At 41.5% G+C, this 22,028-nt stretch overlaps 1 protein-coding gene across 2 annotated transcripts in view; it reads left to right on the plus strand.

Annotated features, from left to right (window-relative positions):
• The window catches only part of LOC122550641 (neuromedin-S-like), a 28,114-nt gene extending 22,418 nt beyond the window's left edge, over positions 1–5,696 (plus strand). For both annotated transcript variants that reach the window (XM_043691700.1, XM_043691701.1), the window contains one exon: positions 5,506–5,696. In XM_043691700.1, coding sequence (XP_043547635.1) covers positions 5,506–5,526 — 21 coding nt within the window. In that variant the 3' untranslated portion in view covers positions 5,527–5,696. The remainder of the gene's footprint in view (positions 1–5,505) is intronic.
• The last annotated feature ends 16,332 nt before the right edge of the window (positions 5,697–22,028 follow it).

Raw genomic sequence — 22,028 nt, forward strand, 5'->3', positions numbered from 1 at the left:
GCTGCTTCAAGGGCCTTGTAAACCTAAGCTGTCTGATTACCCAGGAGAAGGGAAACCTGAACATACGACGCATAACTAAAGATTATTGACATTGTAAAGTTAATTTACAAAACAACGTCTGACATCTATTATTAAAGAAGCCTTCCATTTCAGGAACAACAACCTGTACAAAATAGAATTTATAAAAAGGTATGTCTGCAATTATCCTAAATCATCTCTTGGAGTAATGATTTTCCCTATATTTTATTGAGGATTTCTTATTACATGATTTTATTGCACATCATGGCTCAGGGACTCTGGGAAAGCCATTTGTTCTGTATAGGATGTATGTATATATTCATACAGCAATATTGCTACATTTGATGCAATTATTGAATATGACATTACTGATCATTCATATCAGTTTCAAATGGATTGTATTATACACATGATAATATTTTATAGTGTTAATTCCAGCCTCGTAATGGAAGAACATTTGATGTGCATTCACAACAAACAAAACATCATCTGAAACGTCTGTACATTTATATGAACATTTCTTCTTACAAAAGCTACCTTATTGTAAGGCAGTATTTTCATTTTATTACATACAAACTGTATTTACAGGAGGCTGACTATGAAGTGCATAAACAGACTATCCATTCAGCTCTGGGAACTGAATTGTTAATCGATTCAGACTGATAAGATGAGAAGGCTGGATCTTCTGTCTTTTTGGATAAATCTGAGTTGCATCAAGTTTTTTGGAGGGATTTCTGCCACAAAGTGTTTTCTCGTGTATCTTACCAAACTTGCCTCATTAACTAGCTGTCCCAGCCCTATGGCATTCCTCATGTTCAGTTTCAACTCTTTATTACCATGTGCTACTCAGCAGATCTCTCAGAACTCACTGGCATCCCTTGCACCCATGCCATCTTTAAAAGGCCGTTGTACATCAGGGTAAGCAGTGTCAGCTCAGAGCTACCCTGTATGGTTTGTGATATTTGCCTCGGATATGGCAGACGGAGGTATCAGTTCCCTGGCTTTGCAGGCAGAATCCTGCTGGATGGAATGGTGCAGAGATGGCACCTTTTCTTTCCCCAGGACCAGCAGTATAGACTCCGACAGCAAACCATGCCAGTCTCATCTGAGGTTTTCACTGTGTTAAAGCATACTCAGCCAGCTGGAGGAGTGCCGAACACCATTGGAAGAAGGTCAATCTCCTTCTTCACTCAGCCAGGCTAAGTGCCATCATCGTCTCTCTGAGACCTCACACTCACTCTATCGCTGTTACTGCACCCACCTCCCACCAAGGCTTTTGTTCTACCACCCTCACTATTGCCTGCAACAGCTTCCCTTACTCACTCACAGCAAATCCAATCCCTGACACCACTGACTTTCACATCCTGTTGCAATGACTCCTCACTCACTTGGGATACCTCCCTTCTTACATCAAAGGTAACAGCTGAGCTGCTTGGCATTCAGCTGCTCACCCTTTATGTGGACAGCTTCCTGATTCTGTCTGCCCGGGCGGCAGCCGGCCTGAGAGCTACCTTTGACTGTATCAAAGACTGCCCCTGACTTACTGTGCCGAGACACCCTGAGCAGAGGCTATCCCCACCCTGGACTTTGACTGAGGCTGATAACCATGACAAATTTTCTGCCTTTCTGTTTAATATTTCAGAAGTAATATGAGCCTTAAGGCTGAGAAGGCCAAGCAAGGCAGGCATGCTATGAGCATCCAGGTAGGTTCAGAGTGAATGAGCATTGTGAGAGCAAGTGAGGAGGCTGGAGATGCAGCCTTGTACAGTCCATAAGCTAGGCGTATGTCCATGAGTGCTACGTGTCCTTGCTGCAGCATTACAATGATAGTTGCTGTTGTAGCCCCAGGTGCAACATTGTAGTGCAAAAGCGTTCTCAGAGATATGCCATGAGGGCTGTAAGAGGCTGGCACATATCAGATGCCACTGTCAATGGATGTGGGGTGCATCTGGCTGCTGCTCATTATGTGTGCTGAGATTATGGTACCCAGTCTCTGTCACTCAGAGCAAGCAGTGAGTTGAATTCTCCAGTTGCCCATTCTGGTTTCCATAGTGTATTTTCTCAGCCTCTAGCTTGTTTGTCAAGTTTGGTGAAATAGAAAGCTGAATATTAATGGAAGGTCAATGAAGCATTTAACAAGCAACTCGCCACTGCCTAGTGAGAAACTCACCATACTACTTGTTAAAAGCATATTACATGGAGCAAATTGTTGCTGACAGCCTCAGTGGAATACATGTCTGACTTTGTCAGAAATCTTGCCATCGCCCACTTAGCTCTGATCCCTATAGGATTTCACCCGAACCCAGTTTGAGCAGTCACGACTCAGGTCCTGGTGAATGAGAGTTTATATGCACAGTTTGCAACCTGTCACAAACCTGCTGTCTCACCCAGGAAGAACATCGGAGTAGGCCTCCTGATGTCAGTATCATCAGTACCAGTTCAGATCCACTCCCTGCAGGAGGCATTCACTGGATACAAGTTTCCTAGAGGTTACACTTGGCTATACAGCAGGTTTAGTAGCTAAGAGGAATGGTGGGCTTGATAAGGAAGAAGGGGCTGAAATTACAGGCCCAATTTAAGTGTTGGTGACAGCCATTATGGCTGCAATGATGAAACGCTGTAGAAGTATGAGGTCTATAATCATCTGTGTGAATATGAACAAGCTTTATTAAACATAACTATTCACAAGGCATGGTAAGAGAGGACATGTTGCTGAAGCCTTACAAACTGACGCTTCAGTTCCATATAATCTGATGTCTCTAAGTTATAGCTACTTTTGCACATGCTCCATTATTATTCTTGTAGTAAACCTTCCTCTCCCCATTACTCCAAACTCCCCAAACCCCCCACCTCCAATTCTCCAGTTATTTTACACTAGGCAAGTTAAACTATTAACAGTTAGGCACAAACAGTTAACTCTACTCCAAATTCTCCCTCTCAACAAGTCTCTTTCACTTGATACATTCATCTCCAACAGTATTCTCTACTCTCTTGAAGGACGTATAAAAAGCATGGACTGTTTGGTCATTGGCAGGGTGAATGCATGGATGGAGTGGCTTCGGGGGAGGCAATAGCTTAGTGGTATTATCACTGGACTGTTAATCTAGAGACCCAGGTTCGAATCCCAACATGGCAGATAGTGGAATTTGAATTCAAAATAAAATCTCGAATTAAGCTGACCAGGAATCCATTGCCAATTGTCAGAAAAAAAAAATCTGGTTCATTAATGTCCTTTAGGGAAGGAAACTGTCCTACTTACCTGATATGGTCTACATGTGATTCCACATCAATGTGGTTGACTCTTAACTGTTCTCCGGACAATTAGGGATAGCCAGCGATGCCCTCATCCGTGAATGAATAAAGAAAACAATATTTCTGGAACTCCATCACAAAGTAGAACTGCATCATTCCCTGGGAGGGAATATATTTCCGAATCAGAATCTATAAAGAGGCAGGCATCAGATCCTACAAATTGTGTCATAATAGTACACCTGTCCAAGACCTTGCCCATCCAAGCTTGTAGTTTTTGAGCGGTCCCTTGATTTCTTGCCAATTGCTATCGAAAGCAGGTTAGACAGTAGAAATTGTTGGGTATAGGAGATGCCGTTTTAAAAGGTATTTTATGATCTTATAAAATGGTGAAGCAAGTTCAAGAGGTCGAATGGCCTATTCCTGCGTCTAATTAGTATGCTCTTAATTGTCCTTATTCCTTTCAATGTTTTTCTGTAAGAATGTATTTGGGGCAGGCAGGGAGTCCATCCCAGACCGTAAACACCGAAACAAAATTGTGATTCTTCTAAAGTACACCCAATGAGCTTCCAGTGGAAATGTACTAAAGAAGTCAGGCACTGCCATAATTTTTTATAAAATGCCTTACCATTGGTCAGTGAATCTCATTTTAGTGTCTGGAAAGCTATTGGAGAGATTCCTTAGTGATAGGATTTACATGCATTTGGAAATGCATGGCTTAATTAGGGGCAGTCAGCATGGCTTTGTGCAGGACAGGTCATGTCTTACTAACTTCATTGATTTTTTTTGAGGAGGTGATAAAGGTAATTGATGAGGATAGAGCAGTGGATGTTGTCTACATGGATTTTACTAAGACTTTCAACAAGGTTTCTCATGGTAGGCTCATCCAGAAGATTAAGATGCATGGGTTCCACTGTGACTTGGCTGCTTGGATTCAGAATTGGCTTGCCCACAGAAGGCAGAGGGTAATCGTGGAAAGTCTGTACTGGGATCTCTGCTGTTTGTAATACATATAAATGACTTGGATGAAAATGTGGATGGGTGGGTTAGTAAGTTTGCAGATGATACAAAGATTGGTGGAGTTGTGGATGGTGTAGAAGATTGTCAAAGGATACGGGGGCATGTAGACTAGTTGCAAATATGGACAGAGAAATGGCAGATGGAGTTTAAATCAGGTAAGTGTGAGGTGCTGCACTTTGACAAATAAAATATTATGAAAAAGTATACAGTTAACAGCATTGATGCACAGAGGGATCTTGGGTTTCAACTCCATAACTTCATGAAAGTGACCACACAAGTAGATATGGTGGTAAAGAAGGCATATGTCATGTTTGCCTTTATTGGTTAGGAAATTGAGTACAAGGGTTAGGATGTCATGTTGCAGCTTTATAAGACTTTGGTTAAGCCACAATTAAAGTATTGTGTTCAATTCCAGTCACCACATTAAGGAAGGATATGGAGGCTTTGGAGAGGGTGAAGAAGAGGTTTACCAGGATGCTGCCTGAAGTATGGTTATGAACTATAAAGAGAGGCTAGAAAAACTTCAGTTGTTTGCTGTGGAACAGCGGAGGCTGAGGGTAGACTTGATAGAAGTCTGTAAGATTATGAGATGCATGGATACAGTGGATGGTCAGAATCTTTCTCCCAGAGTTGAAATGTCTAATACATTTAAGATGAGAGGGGGAAAGTTCAGAAGAGATGTGAGGGACAAGTTTTTTACACAGAGAGTGGTAGGAGTCTGGAACGAGTTGCCAGAGGTGGTAGTGGAGGCAAATATAATAGGGGCATTTAAGGAACTTTTACATAAGCACATGAATATGCAAGGAATGGAAGATATGGACCAAGGGCAGGCATAAAGGATTAGTTTAATTTGGCGTCATCTTCGTCACAACATCATGGGCCAAAGGACCTGTTCCTATGTTGTACTGTTCTATGTTCTATGTTCTACTTGGATAATAGAATTTTTGCAGTATAAGTGTATAATTATAAAATGAATATTTTATTGATGATAAAAACTGAAGCCTTTAACTGATGTTTTTGGTAATAAATAAATTTGGTTACAACATTTGATGGCTTGAGTCTCAACTGCTTTGAATAATGCTCCTAAAATATAGTGAAATCTAGTGAAATTGATTTAATGCTCAGATTGCATCACCCTGTCTGATCTGGGAAGCTTAATTGACCTACAATTTTGAAATATTGTATGAAAATATGACAAATAAACCTTTTTTTTTGCAGACTCTTTGGAATAATCCCTGAGGCACAACAGAACAGTTACTATCTTCAATGGACCTCCATCCCTTGAAAGTGTCTAATAATCATAAACTATATACAGGCTGTACCTTTGGACAGTTTGTGGTAAATCACAAGATATTGTAATATGCTGCTGAAAATTAGAGATGTGCTTTCTACTGTGAATAATAAATATCTCACACAGCATTTTCTATTGCCTATTTTAGTATTGTTTTGCTTCAGATTTTTATTGAGTAAGTTGCATGATCAGCAGCACCTTCAGAAAGTGATGCAGCAGATAATGAACACCTCAACGACTTGGGAGGGTTTCCTATTTCCCAGTGAAACAGTAGTAAAAATGTTAGTACTGGCGCCATGTAAAATGGCCTTAGGTAGAGCCACAAATGGACTAATTGGCAGCCCAACTTTGTGGATGGGCAGGTAACCCTGTTCCCTTTCCTCTCCTAGCAAAATACTCCAGAGGCTGAAATGTCTCAGAGAGCAGTCCTAATGTGCCTCCCTGCTATTTTTCAGTTCTCATCTCCATAAGCCTGAAAATCCAACTTGTATGTTAAATTCAAAAATCCCCTCCTGTGTTTATACAGATAAAGTAACATTGGAGTTGTGTTCCACGATATTCCTACTACTGCTATGTCTGACACGCAGACCATTAAAAAGGAATGTATAGCATATAATAGCAACGAAGCAACAATATAACTAACTATAAAAGAGAATTTCCTCACCTCACAGATACGCATTGATCTCTCCACAGACATGCTCTGCTGCGCTGTAAGCAAATAACCAACACTAGTCAACGGGGAGGCTTCATGTTGGAACCAATGCTTGTTCTGATATCATAAAACCCATGATACATAGAAACAGAAGTAAGCAACTTAACCCCTCAAGCATCATTCAAGGAGCCCATGACTGACTGGCCACCTAACTCCTTATTCCTACCTTTTTCCCCATATCCCTGAATACCTTGAGTTAATAAACATCTATCAATCTTTGATTTAAAATCAGCTATTGATCTGATATCAATTGTCATTTGTGAAAGAAAGTTCAAATTTCTACCACTCTTTGTGTGTAGATCTGATTTTACTCCCGAAATGTCTAGCTGTAATAATTGCACCAATAATTTCTGTCCATCTACCTTCTGCGTTCGCTTTAAAATATATTCACACAAAGATATGAATTAGGAGCAGGAGTAAGCCTCTTGGACTCTCGAGCCTGTTGCACCATCAATAAGATGGAGGATCAAATCCACATTCCCACCGATCTCCAATAACCTTCCATTCCATTGTTTATTCAGAACCGAACAACCTCTGCCTTAAAAATATGCAAAGTCTCTGCTTTCACTCGCTTTTCAGGAAGATTGCTTCAAAGACCTCTTTGGGAAAAATAATTCCTTTTGTACATACACACCTGAAGCGTAATGGGTGGCAGATTTAAAACAGAGATGAGGAGAAATTACTTCTCTCAAAGGGTTGTGAATCTGTGGAATTCATTATCTCTAAAAATGGTGGACATTGGAACATTGAGTAAATTTAAGGAAGAGATAGGTTTAGAATTAGTGATGGGTTGAAGAGTGATGGGGAGTAGACAGGAAAGTGGAGTTGAGGCCGAGATGACATCAGCAATGATCATATCAAATAGCAGAGCAGGCATGAAGGGCTGAATTGTCGGTTCCTGATCCAAGTTTTTGTTTCTTACACCTTCTATCCCACTGCATTCTGGTGCTCTGCGTATAACACCTGACATTCCATGAGCCTTTTTGAGTATGTCCTGTCCTGTTCATGCATTTGAAAGATCTATCTAAACTCCCAGGTCTCTTTGCTTATCCACTATGGTGAGCTTTTTATTATTTTGAACATACTCTGCTCTATCTTGTATAGGTCAAGATAAAAACAATGACTGCAGATGCTGGAAACCAGATTCTGGATTAGTGGTGCTGGTAGAGCACAGCAGTTCAGGCAGCATCCAAGGAGCTTCGAAATCGACGTTTTGGGCAAAAGCCCTTCATCAGGAATATCGGTCTAAATTAGAAGTGGATGATGTCACATTTACCTACACTGGTGTCAATGTTTTGTCCGTTCACTTAATCTATTGATATTTATTATTAATTTTACACCATTTTACAGATGTGCTGATGACATTAAGTGGCCTGGGTCCAACATCCAAACTCCCCATCCCCGCTCCAGCCCCAAAATGGTGGACCTCAAAGGCAGCTGAAAACTCCAACCAAGCATTCAATGGGTATAAGAATCTCACTGCCTTCCTGATGGCCCCCACAAGAAGCCCAAAGCATTTTCATTATGAGCTTCATTACACTGTATTCAATGAGCTTCCAGTGTCAATGATAGGAATTGTGTGGACAATCCAATAGTTGCTCTTCTAAAAAGCAAGCCAGGAGGTGTGAAAGCAACCCTACTGGGTGGGATGGAGGGGAGGTCAAATGGAGAGTCTGGATGACCTTTTCCCATTCCTTTATGGTCCAACTGATGTTCCCTCTACCTCTCTCTCTCTCTCTCTGTCTCAAAAGACATTTCCTGTGAGAATGCATCTTCCTGAGACAAAGACAGTGATTATCTCAATCAAACCAATGTAGACAACCAGGAGGCTGGAAGAACACAGCAAGCCAGGCAGCATCAGAAGGTGGAGAAGTCAACATTTCGGCTATAACCCTTCTTCATGACTTGGAGTGGGTGTTAAGGGGAGCTATGTGTGCGTGAGGAGTGTATATATGTGTGTGTGTGTGCACATATGTGTGTATTTGCATATAAAAGTGTGTGTACATGCGTGAATCAATGCATGTCTGCATACAAGTGTGTGTGTATACAAGTGTACGAGTGTGCGTGTACATGAATGAGTATTTGTGCATACGTGTGTGTATACAAATGCTTGTGCCCGAATGAGTACAAGTGTATGCACAGTCTTTTAACCAGGAACAGGCTGCTTGTGAGTTTGATTCAAGCTGATTGCTTATTTGTATGTTTATCCATCAAACCAATGTCTCCCTCACACATTAAACAATAAATCAGGTTGTTTCTCTTCAACCTAAGACCAACATCATATTTTTAAAGAGGAATTGTGACCAGACATATGGTAAAAGCCATGTTGTTTTCCCTTTAGTCTCTAAATGCTATTTGTAGAAAACACAAAGGCAGCAGAAAGGGCAGTAATGCCTATGCCTTTAGAATTGGAGATTATAACATCTATTGTGTTCCCCTTCAAGTCTGACAACATAATTAACTGACCAATGGTAACAAGCTGCCAAGCATTTAACTTTGTGACCTGGCAAAAGTCCATCTCTTTGATAGAATCCCGAAATGACTCTGATCTATGGCTTCAGCTTTCAAATTCACCCAAACCAAACTTTAGAAGTGAAAACATCTTCTTTAGCAAGCCTGCAACATATATTTGCAATGCAAGCCATTCACATGAATAACAAACTATTCATTTTGTTTATGACTTGTAAACATGCACAGTTCTCTTAAACTGTATTTCCTTGAGTGTGTTTGTGTGTGACTGTTTGAGTGAGAGCCATAGTGTTAGATTTCTGGATAAGCATATGAATAAGCAATCAGCTTGATTTAAACTCATAACAGTCTGCTCCTGGTTAAAAGTCTGCACACACACTCGTTTTCCTTTATGCACAAACATTTGTATACACACACATGTATGCACACACATACTTGTACACATATACACACACACTTGTATGCAGATGCACGCATGTACACACACTTGTACATACACACACGTACACTCATCACGCATACACTCATGACACACACTTGTACACATACACACTCATTTTTACAAACACACACATTCACACACACATATATACACACACACACAAACATTCTTCCCTTGAAAGGTTACTGATACTGACTATTTTCTCACACTGTCTGTAATAGGGTCCAACATTCTGTATATGTTGTAGATATTTGACTACACTTATCTTACAGGCAGATATGGAAATCACATGGTGTGAATATTCTCTGTTTTACTAGAATGTCTGCAGTGTCAACTCCAGACTTTTTTTGTTCTATCTCCTCCATGCTATGTGAGTGTTCTTTTATTGATGACTTACTGGTAATGCAGTGGGAAATGAGTGAGCATATTCCAGTGCAGTACATGATGCAGTTGCAATCAGGATAGTCATTTATGTTGAGGTCCTATTTGGTCTGTGTGGGAAGATACCACTTGGTTATTCTGTAGATAAAGAGTTTGAAGATCAAAAGTATCAAATTACATTAAAATGTAAGTCTACTGCAAGTCAGGTATAGTTATTTGTAAAGGTCGACCATATTTATTGCATTATACACAAGAAACAGAAAATAGGGGAAAAAGTAGCTATTGTCATTTTACCATCTGTTCCTCCAGAGTCTTGTATACATAGATTCTTGGGGTATTGTCAGCACCATGATCTCCATTAGCCCACCGCTGATGGTGCTTGATGTGTACTTGGTGATTATAAGCTACATTGCTTTTTCTTCTTAACATCATAACATCTGTCCTTACACAATTGTGGAACATTTGTGTCACAAAAATGCCAGGCAATAGCCATCTCCAAAAAGAGAGAATCTATTTCCCCTTCATATTCTATGTTAAAAAATCACACAACACCAGCGTATAGTCCAAAAGGTTTAACAGACTATAACCTGATGTCATATTATTTTGAATTTTGTACACCTAGTCCAACACCTCCACATCATTCATATTCTATGAGATTACCATTGCTGATTCCTCTGCTATTTAGTTTGTGGGTCACCATTGACCAAACACCAAACTGGTCTAGGCATATAAATATTGTGGCTACAACAGCAGGCCGGAAGCTGGGAATTCTGTGGTGAATAACCCATGTTCTGACTTTGTAAATTACTCTACCTACAAGGCACATGTCGAAGTGTGATGGAATACTCTGCACTTGCCTGATGAATACAGCTCCAGGACCCAAGAAACTCAGTAGTAACCAAGACAAAGAAACCCTTTCACAAACTGAAAACATTCACTCCTTCCATTACCAACAGCAGTGTGTACATTATACAGGATACACTACAATAATTCACCAAGGTTGACATTATCTTTCAAATGCACAACTTTACTACTTAGAAGGACAAGAGCAGCAGATATATGGGGACATCATCACCTTAAAATTCCCCTCCATATTATACTCTATCTTGCCTGGAATCTTTATCACTGTTCCACTTTCACTGGGTTGAGATCCTGGAACTCCTTATCTAACAGCACTGAGAGATTATACTGAGAGACAGTATAATGGCCATTATGTGCATGAAGAAAGAGGGTCATGTCACACCAGTGCATCATGTTGAATATTAGTGCTCACTGAAGTGCCAAGCATGGATAAAAACATTCAGCAGGCTTCCTGATGATGCAGTGATGGCTACTGAAAACACAGCTTTATGAGCAACTCTGGAGCAGGAACTTAACATTAGACATTATCAATGCACAAACTTCATTGCCAGAGTGTTCATCCTCACTCTCTTCATATATGGTCTAAACTAGTTTCTGTTCTTTTGCAGTATAGCACCATGCTCAGGAATGACTTTATACAATCTGGGTGGAAAGTGTGGTGCTGGAAAAGTACAGCGATCAGGCAGCATCCAAGGAGCAGGAGAATCAACATTTCGAGCATAAGAGCTTATGCTTGAAACATCAATTCTCTTGCTCCTTGGATTCTGCCTGACTGGCTGTGCTTTTCCAGCACCACACTCTTTGACTCTGATCTCCAGCATTTGCAGTGCTCACTTTCTCCCATCTGGGTCTGTTGTCAGATACTACCTGATCTGGGACACTAAATGAACTGAAAATAAAACACTTTTTATTTCAACAAATGTTGATGTGCTATTTGTGTTGCTAAGTAGTAAAACAATTTATAGTAGTTATCCATCACGAGGATATGTCTGTTACAACTTTCGTCCAAGAAATGATTGGAACATCATGTGAATGCAAAGGCCCCTCCCACATTCCTGATGACTACACAGACTCATTAGCTAGCCAGCTTGTGTGTTTAATACCCATGTACCCCAATATAATCTGGATGTGATATTTTGGTGCTTTTGGTACTGGGACCTGCTTGCCCTTGAAAATGATTTGTCATGATTTTGGAATGTCCAAGGTGAAAAAAAATTCAGATTTTTAAAAAAACTAACAGACAATATCCTGTAATTTCTCACCTTTAGCACTTGTTGAGTGTATACATTCATACTGACGCTGGCGATAGTGTGACAGATCAATCATGAGAATGTTTTCAATTTCAGAGTCAAGAGTGTAAACATATAGGTCAAGAAAAGCAATGGTTCTAATATTGACCTGGAGACCCCATTACTGGTCTGAAAAGCAAACGTTTACCAATATCCTATGTTTCTGTCACTTGACAATATCAGCTCTTTTGTATAACCATGGGATGTGGAATCACTGGTTTTGCCAGCCTTTATTGTCCATTCCTAATTTCCCTTGAGAAAGTAGTGGTGAATCACCAACTTGAATCTCTGAAGTCCATGTGTTGCAGAGACACCCACAATGCTGTATGGAGAGAGTTCCAGGATTTCGACTCAGTGAAGGAACGGGAATATAATTCCCAGTCAGGATAGTGTATGGCTTGGCCCTGTTCTTCTGTTCTCTGGTTATGAAACAAACCACCAGAATTTGTTTGAATGCATGTTCAAACTGTCAAAATAGATTAAGGAGAGAAATCGGAGTTAATGTTTTGGATCGAGTGACCCTTCCTTAGAACTTTGAGTTCTGAGGAAGGATCACTTGACCTGAAACATTAACTCTGATTTTCCTCCACCAATGTTGCCAGACCTGCTGAGCTTTTCCAGAAATTTCTGTTTTTCTTTCTGATTTACAGCGTCTGCAATTCTTTCAGTTTTCAAATGAGATAAAGTTTTTGATTCAAAATCCTGTACATATTTTGAACCAGGTAAATATTTATGTGCAGATAGGTTTAATAAATTGTCATTTTTTAAATTATATACCTTTATTGCATTAATCCCTGTACAGCTGAAAGCCCACAGGAATTCTCCCAATTATCTATATTTTCGTAGAAGATTAAAGAAAATCCTATTGAAATGTCTAATGTTCAGACCTCAGGTCTGTGTTTCGAAGTTTGCTTCTGAGTTTGTATGCTTCTCAGCTATTAAGGTTGCAAAGTTATGGCTAAAGGATCTTATTAAAATACATGAATTAATTTAATTTTTTTTTACTCCTTTGTTTTAATCTCTTTTTCCTTTCTGTCTCTCCTTTGCTCTCCCCATCTGTTCCTCACTACGCACTGCTTTTTCACTGTGAGCATCCCTGTCTCTCTGAGCCAAAACTTAGGGTAAGAATAAAAGTTGTTAGTCAAATTATATTGCAAACAAGGTTATAAAGTTCACATTTAACTTGTGTGGAAGTAACCTCCAACAATAAATTTAATAGCCTGAGGAAAGCCACATTTCAAGTTACTATGGATAATTACCTGAGTGGTTGTACTCATACACGCTTAGAGATTGCTCCACAGTGTACACAGTAAGACTGCAGCGTGCTGAGAATAATGTTCCATAAGCTAACAGAGAAATAGTTTGGGGAATACAAATTCAGACTCAAGGCTCTTTTGGAACAGTGAGGCTTCTGAGCACAAAAAAGCTGATGGTACAACAAAGATACAAGAAGCAATTTTACTGATCAACTTCATCACAATATTGCAAAATATGAACTTTTGTTTCTTTATGTAATAGACTGACTGAAGAAATGACTGTAATCATTGAAAATATACCAAGCTGAGTCTTTCTGGTCTATCAGAACTTCATGAAGGACAGATGTGGGAACCTAATTGGTCTGAAAAAAAACATTCACTTTCCCAACGGCAGGTTAAAGTTTTAGTATTTAGTTCTCGGAGTTTTTCAGGTGGATCAGTATTCCCAACAGGAAGCTCTTTTGCATTCATTAGTGAGCCACAAATACTCATTAATAGTCCAGCCTGCTGAAATTACGCTCACAAACAAAATGTTGTAAGACAACATCAAAAAACATGATTGACTATACAAATGTCTCAACTGAAAAACAACCATCTCATTCCCTGATATTTCTTCACAGATCAATGCTTCCAGGTTAGCTGATTAGCCAATTTAATAAAGCAGTTGGGGATTAGCTTTATTAAGATTAAGAAGAAGTGAAGTCCACATTGAGTCCACATCGGGTTGAAGTGTTCTGAGGCGGAAGATGAGGCGTTCTTCCTCCAGGCATCAGGTGGTGAGGGAGCAGCTGCGAAGAAGTTCCTCATTTCCCCTCCCCCCATCTTACCTCAGTTCCAACCTTTCAGCTCAGCACTGTCCCCATGACTTGTCCTACCTGCCAATCTCCCTTCCCACCTATCCGCTCCACCCTCCCCCTGACCTTTCACCTCCATCCCCACCCCCATTCACCTATTGTACTCTTTGCTACCTTCTCCCCAGCCACCCCAAACCGCCCCCACCCCACATTTATCTCTCCACCCTGGAGGCTCCCTGTCTCCATTCCTGATGAAGGGCTTTTACCCGAAACATCGATTTTCCTGCTCCTCGGATGCTGCCTGACCTGCTGTGCTTTTCCAGCACCACTCTGATCTAAACTCTGGTTTCCAGCATCTGCAGTCCTCACGTTTGCCTGATTATACACATGGATCATTACTCTATATTTTCTGTCACTCAGCTAATGTTGTGCCCATGTATATACTGTCCCTTTTATATATTTTATAATTAACCTGTTCAGAGGTATTATTACACACTGTGGAGCAGTTGGGACTTGAACCTGGGCCTGAGTCGAAAAGGAATGATGATGAAGGGCTTGAGCCGAAACATCGACTCTCCTGTTCCTCAGATATTGCCTGATCTACTGTGCTTTTCCAGCTCCACCCTTTTCCACTCTGACTTCTCCAGTATATGTAGTCCTCACTTCTCCATGAACTTGGCCTCCTGGCTCAGAGGTAGGAATACTACACTAAGCTATGCTGATTGACTCACAAAACCCAATTACTGTAATTAGCTTTATCCCACTTCCCAACGATTATGTTCCTCACAGCCAGCTACAGTGAATGATTGCTAACAGATTCACACAGACCACAAAGACGTTCATGCAAAGTACTGTATTTGTATCAAATATAATGTTGTACTGAAGGTTGACACCCAAGCATGCAGTTACTCTAATATTCTCCAAAGCTTTCTTTTTTCTAGCACTACATCTTGTTACTATGTTGGCAACTGCAGCTGAGCATGACTTAGCCTGCTAAATACTTCTGTGCCTCAGATGACCTTGGAGTATGCCCTCTGTTGGTCTGGAGGACTCAGTCCTGCTGTGGTTCTCCTGCACAAGGCTCGATGTCCCTCCTTGGCATTAGGGTCGCTGCCAGAGGAGAGGTGGTGCAGCAGAGAACCTCTGGAGTATCTTGTGAAAAAAAAACCTTGGGACAGTTGTACTCTCCTCCCCCCACTGCCGCCGCCCCCACCCAATTCTCAGTACACAATGACACCTCCCTCACCCCTTCACGAACAGGGCACCAGGAGGGTCATTAAGGTTTCTTAGCTTTATAATCACCTAGCAAGTAAATGAATGATGCAAAAGCTTGAGAGATAGAGTGAACGTCCCTGTGCATGTCCAGCAGAAAGATTGTTCTGCTAGACTGAGCTGTCTATGGTGGCAGCCATGAGAAGCCATGAGATCAGACAGAACTTAGCACACTCACCTTTACTCCAGCCTGCACATTGTCTCTTCCAGATGTTGTCATGTTTGTTTTCACATCTGTCAGCACATTAATGGCCAAGTCCATTATCTGTATTGGATTCAACAAGGATCTGCTTCCCAGCAGTCCCCAGACTGTCAAGGACTCGAGCCATTTCTTCCATCTCTAGCTGTGGGCCTGTGTCAGGGTTGTGATCACCAGAATGTGAGGCAGGGGGCACACCCTAGACAGGTTACCCACTGAGGTGAATGTTACTCTCTGCGCTGGTGGAGGTTTGGAGGAAGACATTGAAGGCTTGGGACTGTTCTGCCCCAAAGACGTGCAACAAGATGTTGGTACTTTTGGACCTGAGCAGCTGTGCTTCCTTTCCTTTTTGTCCTCACTTGAGAGTATAATCCACTAGCTGCTTAGAAAAAAATAAAGATTTGTCAGTGTCCTTATCTGCCACCCTTACCCATGAAGACATTTCTCATTGATGTGCAGCTAGGACGAGCTCCTTGGAGGCTTTGACACTGGATGGCTGTAGATATCCTTGTTCACCTTTTGTCCAGGTACATTCCCCTTTCTCTATGGACAGCATGATGGCTTGTTTTTCAAAGATAAGACTGATGTTAGGCAATCACTCTACCCCACCCCAGTTGTGCAGTCCTTTCCTGCAAGTGGAAATGCAATAAGAGACAATAACATCCCTGCTTTGACAGATACTGATTAAAGTGGCCATCACCAAAGCTGTGATTGTCCATATGCATTAGTGGGAAGAAGAATGTGATTTGGGGGAAGTAAGGTGTTGAAGGACTCTGATTGAAATGTGACTTAGTGTTATCAAAGAGCTAGAGTTGATGTAAATCAATAAAGCAGTATATTATATCGGTGCCTGAGTATGAGGTGTTGTAATGTCCTAGACACAGACAAGCCTTTGATGAGAAGTTATCAGGAGTATATTTTCTTCTAGCTACTATGAAAGATCAGTGAGATGATGGTGCATGAGCTACCAGTGAGATTGTCAGTGCTATGGCTGTGACGGTACAGATTAGTTAGGAGTGCATTTAGTTCAGGAGCACAAGTCTTCACTTCTAAAACTTGATTGTTGTTAAGGTGTGTAGCCTTTGCAGCATTTGATGTCTTCAGCCATTTCTTGATATCACATGGAGTGAATTGAATTGGTTGAAGACTGATATCCCTGGAGGAGGCCGAGATGGATAATCCACTTGGCACTTTTGGCTGAAGATGAATGCAAATCTTTCAGTCTTGTCTTTGCACTGATGTACGAGGCTGCTGTATCATTCAGGATGAGGACATTTGTGAACCATTACCTCCTGTTAGTTGTTTAATTGTCTACTAGCATTCATAATTGGATGTGGTAGAGCTTAGATTTGATCAATTAGTTGTGGAATTATTATGAGCTATCTATTGGATGCTGCTTCCCCATATGGCATGCAAGCACATTTGTATTGACCAGGTTAACACCTCATGTTTAGGTATGTTTGATGTTGGTCCTGGCATGTCTTTCTGCACAGTTCATTGGATTAGGGTTGATTTCCTGGCTTGTTTGTAATTGCAGAGTGGGGAATTAACCAGGCCATGAGGTTGCAGATTGTAGGTGAATATAATTCTGCTGGAGCTGTTAGCCCATAGCGCCTCCTTTACTCTTTCCTTCCCAATCTTCCCTGAACTCTTTGTCTCCTGGAATGTTGAGTCTTTAATCCTGTCCTTCTTTGAACCCGTTCCCTATTACCAGCATACCATTTTTTTTTATGTGGTTATGCTTACCTGCTGCCTATCATCCTTATTTGTCGCACTCCTCACATTTACCTGAATGCACAAGTTTAATTTAGATCTTTTTACATTCTCTATTCCTGTGACCCGGAATTTAATATTTTGCTATTTCCACTCTAAGGTTACCTGTCTCTCCAAATTCTCTGTGCACCTTGATTTTCTGACTTTACATTACATCTTGGTTCCTAAGTCATTTGAAAACCATGCCAATAGCACTAGCAAATTGCCCCCAAGAGAATTTGAGCTTAGCTCTGTTCGGGTGAAATCTTTATAGCCTGAAGAGATCCCATCTTCTCCAGAACTGGTCCCAAAACCCCAGAGATTCAAAGCCTTATCTCACAGGAACATAAGAACTAGGAGCAGGAGTAGACCATCTGGCCCATCGGGCCTGCTCTGCCATTCAATAAGATCAAGACTGATCTTTTCTTGGACTCAGCTCCACTTACCCGCCTGCTCACCATAACTCATAATTTCTTTACTGTTCAAAAATCTATCCATGTTTACCTTAAAAACATTCAATGAGGTAGACTAAACTGCTTCATTGGGCAGGGAATTCCACAGATTCACAACCTTCCTCAACCCAGTCCTAAATCTACTGCCCTTTACTGTGAGACAATGTCCCCTAGTTTTAGTTTCAGCTGCCGGTGGAAACAACCTCCCTCCTTCCATCTTATTCACTCCCTTCATAATGTTATGTTTCTATAAGATACCCCCTCTCAATATTTTAAATTCCATTGAGTATAGTCCCAGTCTACTCAACCTCTCCTCATAAGCCAAACCTCTCAACTCCAGATTCAACCTAGTGAAATTCCTCTGCACCCCCTCCAGTGCCTGTACATTCTTTCTTACATAAGGAGACCAAAACTGTACACAGGATTCCAGGTGTGACCTCATCAGCACCCTATACAGCTACAGCATAACATCCCTGCCTTGCAACATCTCCAGTCACACATTAATCTGCTATTTCTTCTCATTCTAAATGCACTTACTTCTCGTACCACAAAAACCCTAGCGATTGTTAAATTGCTAGGGTTCGTTTACGAAGGCTGAAACCAAGAGTAAAGTCTCCTGCAACTGTTTACTTGTGTTTCGAAGTTCAGTACACACTCCAGTCTGCTCTGTCTACTCCCCAACCAATTCCCCTTACTGGGGAGAGCCAGCCCTTTTGCTTCTTTTTAATAACCACCACCAAATCACTCATTTGACCAATTAAATAATTAATGAATTACAAGCCTGCTTGGGGCTGTAAAACAATAACAGAAATAAAGGCAGGAAGATAGGGAGGCGCTAATGTTTGATGGAGTTGAGGTGGGGAATAATGCCCAGCCCCTGTGGTGTCCATCTCTTAAAAACCAGCCCTTTGATTTGAATACCCATCACCAAACTAACTAATGAAAACAACTAAATAGTAATACTGAAAGCTGTTGACTTTTGCATGAACCCTGACATCATTTTTTGATTTCTCCTACGTTGATGTGGCTCCTGCAGTATTTTTTTCAATCTCAATCCTGCCCTGACAGAATTATATTAAGGCCCTGAGATTGGTGTACTTTTTGAACCCCTGCTTTGCTCTTGCTCTATTATATCCAGCCTCCAATCACTTTGCGTATTTTTGTATTGCAGGCAACACAGTTTGCATGCAGCGAAGTATCACAAACAGTAATGTCATAATGACCAGTAATCTGCTTTTGGAATGCTGACTGGGGAATAAGTATTGGCCAGGACACCAGAAGGAACTCAGCTCTTCTTTGAAGTAGAAAATCTTTAACACCCAACTGAAAAGGCAGATGTGGCGTTGGTTAAGATCACATTGAAAATTCAACATCTCTGCAGTGCAGCACACTTTCAATAGTTAAGGATTATGGAAGGGATGGTATCATGATGGACAGGAAGCATACAACATTGGTATTGGCCTCTGGGCCTATACAACATATACAGTGGTACAGTGGCTTCATGGTTATCGCTGTGCCTCAAGGTACCAGGGAGCCATGCTTGATTCCACCTTGGGCAACTGTGATGACCTTCAGAGGGTCAGTATAGACTTGATGGGCTGAAAGGCCTGCTTCCACACTGTAAGGATTCTATGATCTATAAAAATCAAGGCACAATTTATTTTTTCTACAATGATGATGGAAGTGGTTAGCACTGCTGCCTCACAGCGCCAGAGACCCGGGTTCAATTCCCGCCTCAGGCGACTGACTGTGTGGAGTTTGCACGTTCTCCCCGTGTCTGCGTGGGTTTCCTCTGGGTGCTCCGGTTTCCTCCCACAGTCCAAAGATATGCAGGGTCAGGTGAATTGGCCATACTAAATTGCCCGTAGTGTTAGGTAAGGGGTAAATGTAGGGGTATGGGTGGGTTTCGCTTCGGCGGGTCGGTGTGGATTTGTTGGGCCGAAGGGCCTGTTTCCACACTGTAATCTAATCTAATCTAATCTAATCTAATCTAATCTAATCTAATCTAAGTCTTCACTGCATAAATGCCAACCATGCAATACAGGGCATCCATCACAGGGCATCTAACGTTCAGAAGCAGTAAAGCCAGCAAGCCCCTCACACATCGGCTCCAGCCACAGGGGGAGGAAAATGTAGAAGCGCTTGGAAACAAGCATGTAAACACATGTGGTTGACACAACAGTTATCATAGCTTTGACTTCATGTGATGTATGACACTGATTGTTCCATTCTGAATAAGTGAACATATATTTGATGCCTTACTTCACTGTTTCATGCAATTCTTATTTCAGCAGTTTGCGGCATTTCATTCCTTGTAGCTTGTGATGTCTCAATGGTTATTTTCTTGCCAAAAAATATGTCCAGTATGAGAGTTAATGGTTAACGCTACAGTGCTGCATACTGGAATTACTTTATTCATGTGACTAAACATATATTTGATGCCTCCACTGTTTCATGTAATTCCTATTAGAGCACATGGAAAAGATTATTGGGAAGGTAGTTGAATATATTTACATAGCTGACAATTGTATCTACTTCCTCTCATTCTTTTTATGTCTAACAGAGTCATTAGACACAAATTCAACTTCTCTCTGTTTCCTCAGTTTGTACAGAGTGCAACCGAGTACCACAATATGGGACACATTTGAGGATCTGCACTGGATTGCTCCCCAAAAGCTCTAGCGTATTTTCAGTTGCCTGACTGCTCTTGTCATTAAGACAGCTGCAATCATAAGAATCCTCTGTCTCACCGTTGGCATTATGCACTGGTGTGAGCAGCCAAGTCCTCAGTGCACATCTCCTGTCATCCAGTTTCCATCCACGAAAGCTTTTTGGTGCAGGAAACAGCTGAGATAGTCTCACAAGGAAGGAGTTATGGCAACTTCCTGGGACCTAGCACACCCTTGCATGACTCTTCAATGGTGGGTGCAAGTGTTCTGCACATTGAGGAGACAGCTGACTGCTCTGAGGGAACCTTGATGTCTAGATGGGTGCAGTCAATCACCACATGAAGCTGAGAAAGTCCTGCCAGGGCTCCAATGCTGATTGCCCTCTCAGCCTCAGTTCCTATCTTCCACAAAAACTTTTTGCAGTCCCTTTCTCTCTATCGAAGAAAGTATCCAATAACTGCATTATGGAATGATGGCAACAAATTGCAAGATCTCAGAAACTTCCTCAGCCAATAACTGGAAGGACACTTCAGTGAAATAATTGAGTACCATGGTAAATTTCACAGCTAAAGGCAGTGTACATCTGCTCCATCCCAGAAACTTCAATTCCTCCTCCAGCATGCAGCACAGGACAGCAGTCACCTGCACTGATAAGCAGAGTCTCAGGACACATGGATGCTCCTGCCCACGGGCAGGAGTTTATACTCAGCCAGGGTACCTACTCCCACCGTAAATGTAGGGATCAATCTCAGCACACAGCAAGCTAATGCTAAGTGGCCAGTAAAGTGGCTCAAGTCAATACTTCCTCACACATCTGGGGGGTAATGTTCTGCATCTGAGATCTGCCAATAAACAAATAAGCTGTCAGCTGTCTGGTCTCAGTAGCACCACCTGATGCAATGGTTGTTGCTGGACTTGCATCCAGTCCTCGAAAGAGATTTGCTGGATCTTTACAAAGGCAGGTGGAAGGGATGGGGTGATGTAATTGGGACCAGGCTGTAAGTTCCAATGAAACATGCAAGGGGCAGATGTGTGTAAATGCTGGATTGGCCAGGGGATGGATTCAAGGACTCAGGACATGGATTCAAAATTGGCAGAGTGATAGGAAACAGACAGTTACGGTCAATGGACATTTTTCGGGCTGAAGAGAGGTTTGTGGTAGACTTCCCCAGAGGTTGGTTTAGGGGGCCTTGCTTTTCCTGATATGTATTAATGATCTAGATCTTGTGTGCAAGGGGCAATTTCAAAGTTTGCAGTAGACACAAAACATGGAAGAACTGTAAACTGTGAGGACAATGTGGAATTCCAAAAGGATATTGGCAAATTGGTGGAATTGGCAGATACGTGGCAGATGAAGTTCAATATGGAAAAGTTTGAAGTGATGTATATTGGTCAGAAGATCATTGAAATGCAAAATAAAATAAAGGGTACAATTGAAAGTGGGATGGGGGTGGGTGTGCAGGGACAGAGACACCTCAGTGTATATGCACACAGATCATTGCAAGTGGCAGGACAGGTGCAGAAAGCAGTAAATAAAGCATACAGCTTTATTAATAGGGCCATAGATGACAAGAGCAAGGAGATGATGTTGAACTTGTGTAAGACATTTGCTGGACCTCAGCTGGAGCATTGTGTACAGTTCTGAGAGCCACATAATAGAAGGGAATGTAAAGACATTTGAGATAGTGCAGAAGCAGTTTATGAGAATAGTTCTTCAGATGAGTTCCAGAGGATCTGTGGTGGGCAGAGACATTAGTGGCCAGAGCAAGTATGCCACCACCAGCGGCCCAGTGCAGAGCATGGCTGTAAATGGCCCAGTGTGGGAGTTGTCCAGTTCACAAGGAGGTGGTGTTAGCAATTCTTGAAAGTGTGAAACAAGATAAGTCCCCTGGGTTGGATGGG

The sequence above is a fragment of the Chiloscyllium plagiosum genome, chromosome 6 (genome assembly GCF_004010195.1).
Source record: "Chiloscyllium plagiosum isolate BGI_BamShark_2017 chromosome 6, ASM401019v2, whole genome shotgun sequence".
In the NCBI taxonomy this organism is placed as follows: Eukaryota; Metazoa; Chordata; class Chondrichthyes; order Orectolobiformes; family Hemiscylliidae; genus Chiloscyllium; species Chiloscyllium plagiosum.